General features: G+C 50.2%; 2 protein-coding genes across 2 annotated transcripts in view; both read left to right on the forward strand.

Moving 5' to 3' along the window:
* The window catches only part of SLC25A23 (solute carrier family 25 (mitochondrial carrier; phosphate carrier), member 23), an 11674-nt gene extending 8864 nt beyond the window's left edge, over window positions 1–2810 (forward strand). Inside the window, exon 10 of the mRNA XM_012729923.1 lies at window positions 939–2810. Within this exon, the coding sequence (XP_012585377.1) occupies window positions 939–1123 (185 nt within the window). The 3' untranslated portion in view covers window positions 1124–2810. The remainder of the gene's footprint in view (window positions 1–938) is intronic.
* A 4115-nt stretch (window positions 2811–6925) lies between these two features.
* SLC25A41 (solute carrier family 25, member 41) lies at window positions 6926–13045 on the forward strand. The gene is made up of 7 exons (XM_004689300.1): window positions 6926–7126; window positions 7384–7539; window positions 7995–8147; window positions 8327–8434; window positions 11415–11582; window positions 11665–11812; window positions 12873–13045. The coding sequence occupies exons 1-7, from the start codon at window positions 6926–6928 to the stop codon at window positions 13043–13045; spliced, it is 1107 nt and encodes a 368-aa protein (XP_004689357.1).
* The last annotated feature ends 1531 nt before the right edge of the window (window positions 13046–14576 follow it).

The raw sequence follows: 14576 nt of genomic DNA on the forward strand, positions 1-14576 counted from the left end.
GGAGGTCTCCCAACTTCAATCCCATCTGCCCTTTCCTGGCTCCTGCTCCTGGGTGGGCAAGTCCCAGACCTGGCTCCTTGGGGATTTGGGTGGCGTGGGTCCCCAGTGTCTTTGAGCCCCCCATGTCCATAAGTGATAGGATGAACGAAGAACAGCAGGTTGCAACAGGTGCCTGGAGAGCAGCTCCCTCGCGATCTTAACCGGGAGGCGCCTTGGCAGCGGGCCAGCAGTTCCAGGCTGGTAACTCGAGCTCCAGCTAGCAAGGCTGGGCTATATATAGTGAGGGGAAGGCCCAGGAGGGGCAGCTCAAGCTAGTTTTTATTTTAATTGTCTTTCTCTGTATTTTTCTTTTATGGGTTCTTTTGTCTCCCCCCTCCCATGCTCCCTTACCCTTATGGGGAATTTTAGCATTTGTTATGTGATCCCTGCTGGGGTGGGGGTGGGGCCATCGATTGCATAAGACAGCTGTGGCCCTTGTCCCCCACAAGTTCAGATGCTGGTGAGGAAGAAAGATGCCCAATAAATTGTTCCACAATTAAGTACGAATTTAGGATTGAATGAAGGGGAGAAGGAAGCGGTGGATTTAGACAGGGGAGACAGGGGAGAGCCAAGGAGGGCTCCCCTGCAGAGTTGGCCTGGAATGGAGGTTGAAGGGTGAGTGGGACTTAGCTGGGAGAAGAGGGAGTTGAGGTCTAGGGAGAGGGGATTTCCGTGTCCTTTCCCACTGCCTGCTGTGTTCCTAACTGTCCCCAAACTTGGGCCTCCAGACTGGGGGGTGAAGAGAGCAGCCAGTAGAACCCTGGCTCCAAGCGCTGGGTCCCTCCATTGGTCTAACTTCCTTTCCCCCCTCTATAGTGGCCCCAGCCCTGCCCCAGGTAATAGGAGGGGGAAGGGAAGGGGGAGTGTGAACCTTACCTGGCCTCCCCATTCCTTCCCAGCCTCCTTCGAGGGTACCCCGCAGTCGTCCATGCTGGGTCTGCTCCGACATATCCTGGCCCAGGAGGGCGTGCGGGGCCTCTACAGGGGCATTGCCCCCAACTTCATGAAGGTGATCCCAGCTGTGAGCATCTCCTATGTGGTCTACGAGAACATGAAGCAGGCCCTAGGGGTCACGTCTAGGTGAGGGACCCAGAGCCCGCCCCCCACAAGATCCCTCACCTCGATCATGATGATCCCCAAGCCCCAGCCACTGGAGACTGATGGCCCAACCAATGGATCCCAGGTTTCCTCACACGCACACTCAAACCGCAGGATCCCCACACCTCAGCCACTGGGTCCTGTATCCCCACATTCCAGCTGCTGGATCCACAGTGCCCTGCCCTGCCCACTGGGTCAGGACCTCCATGTCTTAACCACTGGATCGCCCCCAACTCAGCAGACCGTGAGACTCCAGCCACAGGGGCGTGTCTCCCCCTATCTGAGCGCCCAGCCCCCTCTCCCCAGAACCGAGATCCCATGTCCTTGGGCAACACTGGGTCCTAGACCCCCCAACCTCCCTGGCGGATCTCAGATCCCCATGCTTCCAGTCCTGGATTTCCACGCTCAGCCACTGGATTCTGGAATCGAGAAGCCTCAGCCACCTGATCCTGACAGTGCAATGCCTAGATCCCAGGGCCCTGACCACTGGATCCCAGATCCCCTCACCCCAACCACTGGATCTCTGAATTCCCTTACTTCGACACTGCGACACAGCACCTCAGATCCCTCTGCTTCAGCTACCGGGTCCCTGCATTTCAACCACCACAACCTCAACCCCCACCACCGGATCCCAGATCCCCAAGTCCAGACCCACTGGATCGTGACTCTTAAAATCACAATCATGAGATCCCAGCGGCAGACAAGTGGGTCCTGGCAACTGCAGTTGTTCCATCCTGCGCCATGGGCAGGGACCCCAACACCTGAACCCCTTGTTTCTGACCTGAGTCCCCCAGGCTTGACTCAAACCCCAAGTCTAGCTCCCAGTAACCCACACGCAGCTTCCTGATCCAGCGAGGCCCTCCCTGCCCAGATACCCCTGAGCACAGCCATCTCTCCCCAAGACTCAGACACTCACCCCATGATCTAAGGAGCTACAGGGAGCCCGGTACTGGTCTCCTGGCTCCGGAAGCTGTAAGAGACTTGCCCACTGTCCTGAGTGAGGAATGCGATGCCCCTCTCACACCTGCACTGGCATCAGTGCCCCAAAACCACCCCAGCACAGCTGCACCTCTGGGCTCTGTGCAAAGCTGCTCCCTCAAATTCACCTCCCACTGATCAGCAGGGTTCTCTGACCCCTTCTCACCTTGTAGGCTGATAACCTCACCGTCTGGGTCCCTCTGAAGGATCCAATCATTCTTCAGGACTGGCAAGGAGGCAACCTAAAGCTGGGGGACCCACAGAGGGGACCCCCAGCCCCAGCACTGCCAGCCCCTCCCCAGCCTTCAGAATTGGAAACCAGAAACCAATCTACACAGACTACAACTCCCTAGACCCAAGCCCCCAATTATGCAAACACACAAACAAACTACAGCCCCCAAACTTATGCAGGTCTATTTTTCTACCGGAAGGAGCAGACAGCCCCACCAACCTATGCCTCCAGCACCCTGCCCATACACATTCTGCACTTTAGAGCTGGATTCTGAGCTTAGGCTAATTGGGGGCCCCTCTTGCTCCTCCCAAGTCCTTGAGGAAACCCCACTAAAGGACCACAAAAGGAACTGGGATATTCGGGAGGCTGGAGGACACCCCTAGGACTTCTACCTACCCCGCACCCTACCTCCCTGCCTGTGTGTGTTATTTCAAAGGAAAAGAGCAAAAGGAATACATTTTCTAATCTCTCTCATTGTGGTTTTTTACTCAAGGGGAGTAGGCGGCTGGGGGACCACTGTATCCACAGAAAAGGGGCACCAGGCATTCTCTCCCAGCACCTGGGAAATGGGGAAATGATACCTCCCTGGTGCCTCACTTTGCTTTCTCAGCTGTAGAGCAGAGGCAGAGAGAAGTGCCTGTTTATCTTTTCTCTTTCGCTGTTTTTTCTTATCATACATCTATTTCCCAGGGCTGCGATAATTAGTTACCACAAAGAGGGAACTTAAGACAACAAAGTTATTTTCGATTAGTATGCTTTTATTGTGGTAAAATATACAAAGCCTAAAAATTTACCATGTGAGCCATTTTTAATTGTACATTTCAGCAGCTTTAAATATACTAACACTATTGTGCAGCCACACACACCCCACCCAGCTCCAACACCCTCTCATCTTCCCCAACTCTGTCCCCATTAAATCTTCCTCCCCTCCCCCAGCCCCAGGTACTCACCATCTACTTCCTGTCTCTGGATGTGACTTCTCTGGGGCCCTCCTGTGAGTGGGTCACACAGGATTTGTCCTTTCTCTCTTATGTTCTTGAACATCATGTCTTCAGGGATCATCCACATTGCAGCTAGTGCTGGATTTTCACTCCTTTTTAAGGCTGCATAATACCCCATTGTGTGTATGGACCTCTGTGGGCTTATCCCTTCATCTGGTCCAGGATCCTTGGGTTATTTCTACCTTTAGACTATCAGGAATAAAAACAACAGACACTTGTCCTCATAGTTCCTAGGGCTATGGGCCTAAAATCAAGGCGTGGCAGGCCCACACCCTTCAAAGGCTTGAGGAGAGCCTCATTCTCTGTCTTTCCCCCTTCTGATGGTTGCCGGCAGTCCCTGGTGTTCCATGGCCTTAGACTCATCACCCAACTTTGCCTGTTGCCCTCTAAGATGTTCCCCCTAGCACTTGCTTGCGTGCCCTCCTGCTGTGCCAACCTGGATCTGGATACCCAAGAGGACATAGAAGGATTGGCAGAACGTTACCTCTGAGATTCGGTAGGAAAAGACACTGCTGCTATCAGCTGCTACTGTATGGTGGGGGGATCATGTGTTGGCAGTAATATTTGTTTTGGTGATGGCAGCAACACAAAAGTGGGCCCACTAGGCAGCACCCCTCAGCCCCTCAGCCTAGGTGCGCAGCAGTCTCTACCATCTAGGTGTGTGACATTTGCACAATGACAAAATTTCTTCCCGATGTGTTTACCAGAACCCGTCCCTATCATTCAGCAACAGGTGGCTGGACATAAATACGCTTTTCACATGCTCAGAAAAAGGATCGAATCCTGCTAACTGTTTTGTGTTTTTATATCCTTTGAACTATGTCCCTGGGATCAGTTCCTAGGAGTGGAATTGCTGAGTCAAAGGCAAGGACTATCTCAAAGTCGCCCACCAGAAAACTTGCATGCAACATACAGCAGGTCCCTGAATAACACTTGCTCATCCTAACATTGATGAGAAAAAAAAAATCCTGACCAACACTGAACAAAAAGAGCTACCTGAGGACTTGATTTTATCATACATAGTTTTGCTTAAAGTGAATTTCCAAAAACCTTTCAACAGCATTGAGGACATATTGTGCACAGCCACCAAGGAGGAATTGGCATTATCACTTTCACTGAAGCTATATCAGCATCAGTGTTACTGAATGGGCCAGCTGACATGATTTTTCCATACTTGATCTTATATCCCATGATGCTATGTTTGGGATTTAGGAGTTTCTATCAGTGATGTGCAGTGAATTATCAGACAGGTTGCTTTTGTAATCCTAAGTCTTAGTCTCCCCACCCACAAAATAAGAGGTATTTCCATGGACATCTTTAAAGGGAAAAGAACTTACACTTATTGAGCAAGTACGAGGCACCCTGTACCATGTAAGCCCTCTCAGGTATCATCTCTTTCAGTCATTGTCTCTCTCTTTTTTTTAATTCACTTATTTATGCATACAGGACTGGAGTACAGGCCAGAGGTACAGGGGTGGTGAGAGGCTTCACCAGAGACAGAGTGGGGAGCAGAACAGGCAGATGGATGAAGTACACTGCTGAGGGGAGCAGCGGGCGGGTCAGGAGAGGTCTGCTGTGCCATGTGGGTAACGTCACCCCCCTGGCCTGGGGTCAAAGTTGTGCTCAGTGGCTGAGGCTAGCTTTGTAGTGCTGTTCTTTAACTCACTGCGTCGCCACCATGGAGGTTCTCATTGTCTCTTTATTGAACACTTTCTGTGCCCCAGACCCAATTCTGTGCATGGGATACAGCAGTGCCTAAGACAAAAACCTCTGCTTTCAGAGACCCTACTTTACTGTGGGAGAAACTAACAATAAATAAGTGAACACGTAGAAAGCAAAGGTGCTGTGGATAAAAATAAAGAAGGGAAAGAGGATGAATACCACAGCTTAAATATTAAACAGTGGCAAGAGAAATTCTCACACAGAGGAGCTGACATTTGAATAGGGATTTAAAGATAGTGAGATGGAGTTAAGGAGCTGTCTAAAAAAAAATCTAGCCGGAGGGAATAGCAAATGCAAAGGTCCTGGGGCAGGTACATGCTGGCAAGTTGGAGAAACAGAGAGGAAGCCTGTGTGGCTGGAGTAGAGTGACCTGGAGGAGAGAGGAGGTGAGCACCAGCAGGAAGGGAGCCCGGGGAGGTCGTTAGGGGCTGTGTGAAAAGAAGGACTTTGGACTTCTACCCTGAGGGAGGCAGCAGCCACCCAGGAGGGCTGTGGGCCAGGATGGGTGGGACCAGCCTCATGTGCTCATGGGTGACCTCTGGTGGCTACTATAGGGAGCGCAGACCGGGCTGGGGGGAAGCCAGGAACCAAGGGGCTGAGAGGGCTATGTGAGCAGCCAGATTCTGGATATATATTGAAGGTGGAGTCTATAGGATTTGAAGATAGAGGGTAGGCATGAGAAAAAGAGAGGAATCAAAGATAACCAAAGATCAAAGATGACCAAAACAACCCAAAGGATGGAGCTTCTCCCTGGATCCTATTGACAGCACTATGTGGTAGTCATCATTTCCAGTTTCCAAATGGGGAAACAAGCTCAGGGAGGTAAAGCAGATACCAGAGGGTGCAAGAAGTGCCCGAGATGGAAATCAAACCCAGGTCCCTGTAACTCCAAACCTATGCCTGTCTTATTTTTGAGTCAACTTTTTTTTTAGTAGAACCTTCACATCCTCCACTCTTCCATCTTTTACTAAGACAATGAAGCCCAGTGCATGTGCTTACTAGTGGGCTGTAACAATGCCACAAACTAACTGATTTAAGAGTTAAAATAACGCAAATGGGGACCCTTCCTGGTGGTGCAATGGGTTAAATTGCATCACATGAAGCTACCCGCAGCCACTGTAGCACCAGTTTGATCCCTGGTCAGGGAGGTGATGCACATGGCACAGAAGACTCCCCGGCTGCTCCCCCCTCAGCAGTGTATTTCAGTAGATACATCTGTTCAGTAGATACACTCTGTCTCTGGTGAATCCTCTCACCTCCTGCACCTCTGGCTTATACCCCAGTTCTGTATGCATAAATAATTTTTTAAGTAAATAAAACAACACAAATGTGTTATGCCAAGTGAAGGTTAAGCCTGACATGGATCTCACAGTACTAAAATTAAGGTGTTGGCTGGGCTGGCTCCTTCGGGAAGCTCTCAGGAGAACACTTCCTGCCTTTCCCAGTTTCTAGAGGCAACTTGCATTCCATGATTCTTGCACGCTCTTTCAACTTCAAAACCAGCAAAGACCAGTCTCTTTCACGCCTTATCACTCTGATACAGACTGTTCTACCTCTCTCTTCCCTGTGTAAGCATTTATGAGATTACATGGGGCCAGCACAGTCAATTCAGGATAATTGCCACAACTGAACATTTAATCCCCCCTTTGCCAACATAACATACTGACAAGTTTATAGGGATTAGGTGGGCATTTGGGGAGAAGACCCTCACTTTGTCCATCATACTCAGTGAGGTCACAAGGGCCTCTGTGACCTCATTGTCCCCGGACCAAATTTACAAGGTGGCCTGCCACACAGCTGCTGGTGGGACAAACCTCTCTCTGCAATTTGAGCCTCTTCTTGACCCTCCAGCTCCATGGGAGCCCAATCTGAGGAAACACAAAAGTCTTGCTCCAGAACCCAGACCCTGTTTAAGAGAGTCAAGGTCTTACTCACCAAAGCCCCTTCCCCATCTTCCCCTCCAGCCCCTCCCCGGAACCCAGGCTGTACACATGTGTATGGGTATGTGTTTGGGCACGTGCGAGAGAGTGAGCTAGAATACCTCCCATCACAACAGGTGAGTTTGGGAACCACGAGTTTCCCAGTACCTCGGGGTGGATGGGTGTAGATGGGGGGGGGGGAGGAAGAGGTGTGTGCGGGGGGGGGGGCGCTAAGCTCCTCCCCCTTCAAGGAAACCGCGAATTCCTTCTAAAAGCCCAGAGAACCAGGGTGGGTCTTTCACTCCAGCCTGCCAGTCCGAGTGGGAGGGGCTTGGGTCTTAGTGGGAGGAGCTTGGGTCTGTCTGAGTGGGAGGGGCTTGGGTCTGCACTGCAGGTGCTGGATACTGGAGAACAACTGATGGTCCCTGTGGATGTCCTGGAAGTTGATAATGCAGGAACCCTGTGGAAGTTTCTGCTCTCAGGAGCCATGGCTGGGGCAGTGTCTCGCACTGGCACAGCCCCACTGGATCGTGCCAAGGTGTATATGCAGGTGGGTGGGGAGCACAGCTCTGGGGGCCTTGGCTTGGAGATGGATGGAGGTGGAGTTGATGAAGTTCAGGATAGGATGGAGATTGGCACATGGGTTGGAGTTGGGCCGAATGGAGATTTGGAATTAGGGATGACAGTGGAGCTGATGTGGATGGGGCATGAAGTTGAGGAAGGGAAGGGGTTGAAAGAATGGAACCAGGAGCAAAATTAGGGTTGGGGACCAGGAAATTGGGGGTGTGGCTTTGGATGACTGAAGATGAAGAACTAGAGAGATGAAGATGAGGGATGAATGGTAATGGGGGTTGGTGTTACGGTGATTTAGAGGGTTCTAGGGCTAGTCAGGGAAGGAGCAGAAAGAACAGGGATGGGAGAGACAGGATGGATTTGGACTCCAAATGGGATAAGGATGAGCTGGGGTGGAGGCTCCTCACAGAGTCAGAGGCATCCTACCCCCAGGTATACTCCTCCAAGACTAACTTCATGAACCTGCTGGGTGGGCTCCGGAGCATGATCCAGGAAGGGGGCTTCCGCTCGCTCTGGCGTGGCAACGGTATCAATGTTCTCAAGATTGCCCCTGAATACGCAATCAAGTTCTCTGTCTTCGAACAGGTGTGGCATGGTCCTTTCTCCCCAGCCCCACTTTCAAACCCAAACCCTTCCTCTACCCACCCCCAAGCTCAAGTCCTTATCCAAGAAACACTTTTGTCCACCAAGTCCCAGATCTTGCCCCGTGGATGGGATCTTCATAAGAATAAGGCTTTTCTCTCATGTTCCTCTCTCTCATCCAGTGTAAGAATTATTTCTGTGGAGTGCATGGGTCCCCACCCTTTCAGGAACGTCTCCTTGCCGGCTCCCTGGCTGTAGCCACCTCCCAGACACTCATCAACCCAATGGAGGTAACAGAATCTCTGCCATTTACAAAATGAAAATAATTTGGTAGTAACTGCTAGAGCTACCTCATCTCCTCCTCCTTTACCCCTTTCTTCTCGTCCCTGCTTCCCTCTCCTTTATCTTCCTACCCTCCTTCCTTTTCTCTCCTTCCTTCCTTATACTTGTAGGATAAGTTATCAATTTTTTTAAACATTTACTTATTTGTGCATACAGAACTGGGGTACAGGCCAGAGGTGCAGGGGCGGTGAGAGGATTCACCAGAGACAGAGTGGGGAGCAGAACAAGAAAATCATTGAAATATATGCCAAGGGGAGCAGCGGGTGGGTCAGGAGAGGTCTGCTGCACCATGTGCATCACCTCCGGGGCAGGCAGGGATCGAACTCATGCTGAAGTAGCTTTCGCTTCTTACTGCTGTGCTTTAACCAGCTGCACCACCAGGGAAGGCCCTATTTCAGCTGACAGTCCAGGCTTCACAACACAACTTAATGGCTGGGTTCCCCACACACACACACCCAATGATCCAAGATGGTACCTTTATCAAATTCCCACATATATTTTATTTCTAATCTTTTCCTTCTCTTTGCTCTGGTGTCTGTTTACATGCTAATGTCTTCTAATATTTTTTAAAGATTTATTTAAGAATACAAGAAATGGGGTAACAGCCAGAGGTACAGGGGGTATGAGGATACACCAGAGACAGAATGAGCAGAACAGGCAGAACAACAGTGTATTTCAATGGGGAGATAGGTGAGGACTGCTGTGCCATGTGGGTCATCTCCCTGGCCAGGGATCAAACTTATGCTACAGAGGCTGCAGATAGCTTCACAGTGCTGCACTTTAACCCCTTGAGCCACCAGGGAGGCCCTGTCTTCTAATTTGTTAAGACTATTTTGTAAAGCAGTTTCAGCTCTACAGAAAAACGGAATAGAAAGCAGAGTCCCGGACATTCCCTGGTGGAGCAACAGGTTAAAGCTCAGCACTGCAAGTGAGCCACAGCCTCTTCAGTGAGTTCCATCCCCAGCCCTGGAAGTGACCACATGGCGTGGCAGACCTCTCCTGGCCCGCCCACTGCTCCCCTCAGCAGTGTACTTTGTTGATCAGCCTGTTCTGCTCCCCACTCTGTCTCTGGTAAATCCTCTCACTACCCCTGCATCTCTGGCCTGCATAAATAAATCTCTGTATGCATAAATAAATCTTAAAAAAAAAAGAGTAGAGGCCCTCCCTGGTGGCGCAGCGGGTTAAAGCACAGCACTGAGAATCTGAAGCCGCTTCCGCATGAGTTCGATTCCCGCCTGCCGCCTGCCCCGGAGGAGACCACATGGCGAGCCAGACCTCTCCTGACCCACCCGCTGCTTCCCTCAGCAGTGTACTTCATCGATCTGCCTGTTCTGCTCCCCACTCTGTCTCTGGTGAAGCCTCTCACCGCCCCTGAGCCTCTGGCCTGTACCCCAGTTCTGTATGAATAAATAAATAAATCTTTAAAAAAAAAAAAAAGAGTAGAGTCCCCATAGACACCTCCCAACATTTATATCATTTGTTACAACAGATGCAACAATATTGATACAAAGTCATTAACTGAGGCCCAGTTTATATTAGGGCTCAAATCAGCAGTATACCAGTCTATGGGTTTTGATAGGTGTATAATATGTATCCACCATCATAGTATCATTTAGAATAGTTGCATTCCCTAAAGAATATCTGTGCTCAGGCCATTCACGGCTCCTTGCCCGTTTTGCCTTCTCTCTTTAATTTCCGTGGCTTGATTTTGACATCCCTTACTTTTAAAAATCCCTTTTCCAAGTTATCATCCTCTGTTGAAAGCAATGTGTATAGTTCACAACACATAATCACCTACTGATAGTTGTTTTTCATTGGGATGGTATTCAATTCACAAATAAAGTTAGACGTTATTGCCAGCTATGTGGTGTTTAATATATGCATCCAAAACATATTCCATTTGTTTAAGTCTCTGATGGCCTTATAAATTTTAATGGCCTTATAAATTTTCTTCATATAATTCTTGCCCTCATCTGATTAAGTTCCTTCCAAAGTGTTTCTGGTTTTTTATTGCTGCATAAAAAATAACCACAGACTCAGGAGCTTAAAATACTATCGATTTATCATCTCGTTCTCTATGGGTCAGGCCTGGCTAGTAGAATCCTCTATTCAGGTTTTCATTAAGCAGAAGTCAAAGTGTCAGCCGGGCTGCCAAGAAATCCATCTGAGGTTCAGATTCTCTGCCAACCTCCATGCTTGTTGGCAGGATTCAACCATTATGGTTGTAGGACTGAAGTCCTCAGCAACTCAGAACTTCTGGTTGTTCCTTGACACCTGGTCTTCTCCACAGTGGTTTACTTGTTTAAGATCAACAGGAGAGTGTCTGATGCTTCAAGTTCTCTGATTTCATGTCTCTGGCTCACCAGATTAGGCCAAGCCGACTCAGGACAATTTATCTTGCAACTTAAGCCTGGTGAGGAGCCTTAATTGTATATGCAAATCACCACTCTTCAATGTAGTCATATAATGTAACTTCTCAGAGAAGTGATAGCCCATTGCAGTCACAGGTGTAGTCCACATTCAAAGGGGAGGGGGCATCATTGTACATAGTATGCAGTCATTATTTAAATTTGGGGCACTTTGCAAAAATCCAGATTGCTGGCTGCTTTCAGAAAACTGGCAGACCTGGGCACCTGCGACCTGTGTTTTCATGGCACTCACTTGGCTGGTGCTTTATCAATGCTGCCACAGACCCCACTCAGCTGCAATCAATTCCCATTCCTTCATTTCTCAGCCTCAGTTGACATTTGAATTTCTAAGCCTTGAGTTAGGAGCACATGCAGTGCAAGGAATGGACAGGTCTGGGTTTGCAACTTCTGTGCATTCCTGGGCTTGAGTGTTCTCATTTGTAGGATGGAGACAAGGGCCATTGCTGAGGGTCACTAAAGTAACTGAAGTAATGAGTACTTCACTCCTTACTCTCCCCAGGTGCTAAAGACAAGGCTGACCCTGCGTCGTACTGGCCAGTACACTGGGCTGCTGGACTGTGCGAGGCAGATCCTACAACGGGAAGGCACCCGAGCCCTTTACCGTGGTTACTTGCCCAACATGCTGGGCATCATCCCCTATGCCTGTACTGACCTGGCTGTCTACGAGGTATGGGTCCTGCAGACAGGGTGGCAGGGGAGGCACAAACCCGGGCCTGTTGTTGCTTCTTCCTGATCCCCTTCTCTTTCAGATGCTCAGGTACTTCTGGCTGAAGTCAGGCAGGGACATGGAGGACCCAAGCGGACTGGTCAGTTTGTCATCTGTGACACTGTCCACAACCTGTGGCCAGATGGCCAGTTACCCTCTGACTCTGGTACGCACCAGGATGCAGGCCCAAGGTCAGTTTGGCTCTAGCAGGATGTCCACACATGCACTTTCCTCCTTACCCCAACACCCTGAACTTTCTTCTTCCCCTGAAACTGACTTTTAAATTAATCCTGGTCACCTTTGCGGATCTAGGCCATCAAAGCTTTGATCACTCCCTAGTCTGATCCTGGTCCTCAAATTAACCCCACAAATTACTAAAAGGAGCATATAGTTCTGAAGTAACTCACTGCAATATCCCCCCAAGGGACCAACTCCCCCCCAAAATTGGTTCATACACCCAAATTGACTTCAAGATAGTCCCAAAATGACTTCCAAATGTCTCCAAATCAGATTCAACTGTCAATTGACTCCAAAAGTAAAAATGGTTCCTCACATTTATAAAATTAGATGTCCCACTTCTCCTGATACCCTAGATACTTCAAACATTACTCCCCAAATAGATTCTCATTCCCTAATGCAATCCTCGAACGTCAATGACAATCCTTTGCATATCACCCTGATCTTCAAAATGTCCCTGATAAAGTAGAGGTTAAGTCTCAGGGCTATCAAACTATCACTAGCTACTGAGTCAGCAGTTCAATCCCCAAGCCAGGGAGTTAACCTCTCCTGTCTCTCCCACTGCTCTCCTCAGCAGTGTATTTCCAGTAGATCCATTCTGTCTCTCACAGATCCCCACTCTGTCTTCGGCAGATCCTCAGCACCCCTCTCCTCTGGACTACACCCCAACTCTTGTATGCATAAGTAAATCTTTTTTTAAAAGTCCCCAAACTACCTCTTAGCACCCACTCCCCAGAACACCTTCCAGCAAATCTTGAGAGTTCCCTCCCAGGTAAGCTGAATGTTTTGTAAGATGTACTCAAAATGACTTCTGAAAATTTCCTGTCTAAATTGATTATCTCACTCTCCCAAATGGACCAATTTTCTCTTAAAAGTCTTTCTAACTCCTTTTCAAAGACCCCTCACTCTGCCCCTGCCCTTGTTTTCATCCCTCCCTACTTCACCCTCACTCTAGCCTCTCTAGAATCTGGGTCATCTCTGGCTGAGGTCCTAAGTTTGCTCCTGTCCCTGCAGACACTGCTGAGGGCTCAAACCCCACCATGAGCGGAGTGTTCCGGCGCATCCTGGCCCAGCAAGGCTGGCCGGGGCTGTACCGAGGCATGACTCCCACATTGCTGAAGGTGTTGCCAGCAGGTGGTATCAGCTACGTGGTGTATGAAGCCATGAAGAAAACCTTGGGCGTATAGGCAAAGCTGGGCAATACAACCTGGGCAGAAATGGACAGAAGATTCCATTGCCCTTGGCACCAAAGAATTCTCCAGGTTCCAGTTCCAGGGGAAGTCTTGTCAGAAGAAGCACACTGGAAGTCTGGGTCATAATTTTCCTGGGGTCCCCCCCCCCACCCAGCTTGCAGACTGGTTCTAGTTGGGACTCCAGTTTGGCTTGTCCTGGCACCAGGGTGAAATGGTCAACCTGTGGAGACAACCAAGAATAAAGAGATGGTTTCTGCTGGATGTGTCTGGGATACCTGGGTCCACAGTAGAGCTGGGTACCTGAGATCCTGGGTCCCAGAGCACACCTGGGATACCTTGCTTGCCCCTACCCTCCAGCTATAGAATGGTGATTTTAAGTCTGAATGATGCCAGGGTTCAGAAGAAAAGTTAATGGATGATGCCTGGGTTCAAAAGAAATTGAGGGCCTAGAATAGGAGCTTGGAGTTCAGAGGCCAAGTCCTAGGTCCTTATTCAATGAGGGTGTGGGATGGAGAATGAGGGGCTGATATGCCTTGGCCTTGGAAGGAAACCAGTGGCCCCAGAACTTGAGTCTGGGAAGGGAGCTGTACAGAGGAAGTCCTGGAAGAGAAATGAGTATTCTAGATCCTTCATGGAGTGTGTTCTCCTCAAAGACTCCCCACATTTCCTCCTGCTCTTGGGTCACTCCACCACCGGAGGCACCCGATCTCCAAGACCTCGAGCAGGCCACGTGCCAGGCCTACCCAGCCCGGCTCCCAGGACACAAACCCAGACGTCAGTTCTGATTTCCGGCAGTCTGTCGCCAATGCACACGTCGCCTGCCATTCACTCCAGCTCCCTCTAATCCCCTGTCGCCGTCTGGTAGCGGGCTCCGCCCCAATGCAGCTAAGCTTTCACTGGCTCCCACCAAAATTGGGCACCTTTATTTCTTTCGTCGTGATTTGTTCCGAGCAATGTCAGTTACCTTACACCCGCCCCCGTCGTCCAGTCATTGGCTGAGATGTCAAGACTAGAAAGGGATTCTGGTTAACAAGACAAGGAAACCTGTCCCACTCCGAGGGTATTACTCAGAACGAGTCAGGGATTGGAGTAAATCGACTGCCAATCTCTACAAGAACCACCTTTCGCATGTACTCATTGGCTGGCGTTCAAAGCTCGCCGGGTGCTCCGCCCAGTCTGTTCAAAGGGGCCTTTCGTGAAGCCCCGCCCTCCAGTCCACCTGACTCTCCGCAGCAGTCAATCCGGTTCTGAAGCCGCCCCGCGATTCTGGAACTCCCGCTTCATTGGGCCTCTCACCTTCCCGGATAGCCTCGATTTGCCCGCCCAGCGCCTTTCAGAGTTGTCGGTCACCTACTGCCGCCCGCCCACTACCTCTTGCTGCACTTCGATTGGCCGCTCGCCCTCAGAGCCCGCGATAGGTGTTCTGGGAGCGCCGGCTGCTTTCTATTGGCCCAGCTGAACCGTCCGTCACGCCGGCGGCGGGAGGGGGCGTCCATCTCCCCGCTCGTCGTCTTCCCAGCCGCTG

The sequence above is a fragment of the Condylura cristata genome, unplaced genomic scaffold (genome assembly GCF_000260355.1).
Source record: "Condylura cristata isolate star-nosed mole 26May11 unplaced genomic scaffold, ConCri1.0 scaffold00025, whole genome shotgun sequence".
Classification (NCBI taxonomy): Eukaryota; Metazoa; Chordata; class Mammalia; order Eulipotyphla; family Talpidae; genus Condylura; species Condylura cristata.

Bases quoted from the DNA above. Each gene is read 5' to 3' on its own strand.
- SLC25A41 (XM_004689300.1), top strand. From the start codon at position 6,926: ATGGGAGCCCAATCTGAGGAAACACAAAAGTCTTGCTCCAGAACCCAG. The intron at 7,127-7,383 runs GTGAGTTTGGGA...TCTGCACTGCAG, and splicing joins AATACCTCCCATCACAACAG to GTGCTGGATACTGGAGAACA. The intron at 7,540-7,994 runs GTGGGTGGGGAG...TCCTACCCCCAG, and splicing joins GTGCCAAGGTGTATATGCAG to GTATACTCCTCCAAGACTAA.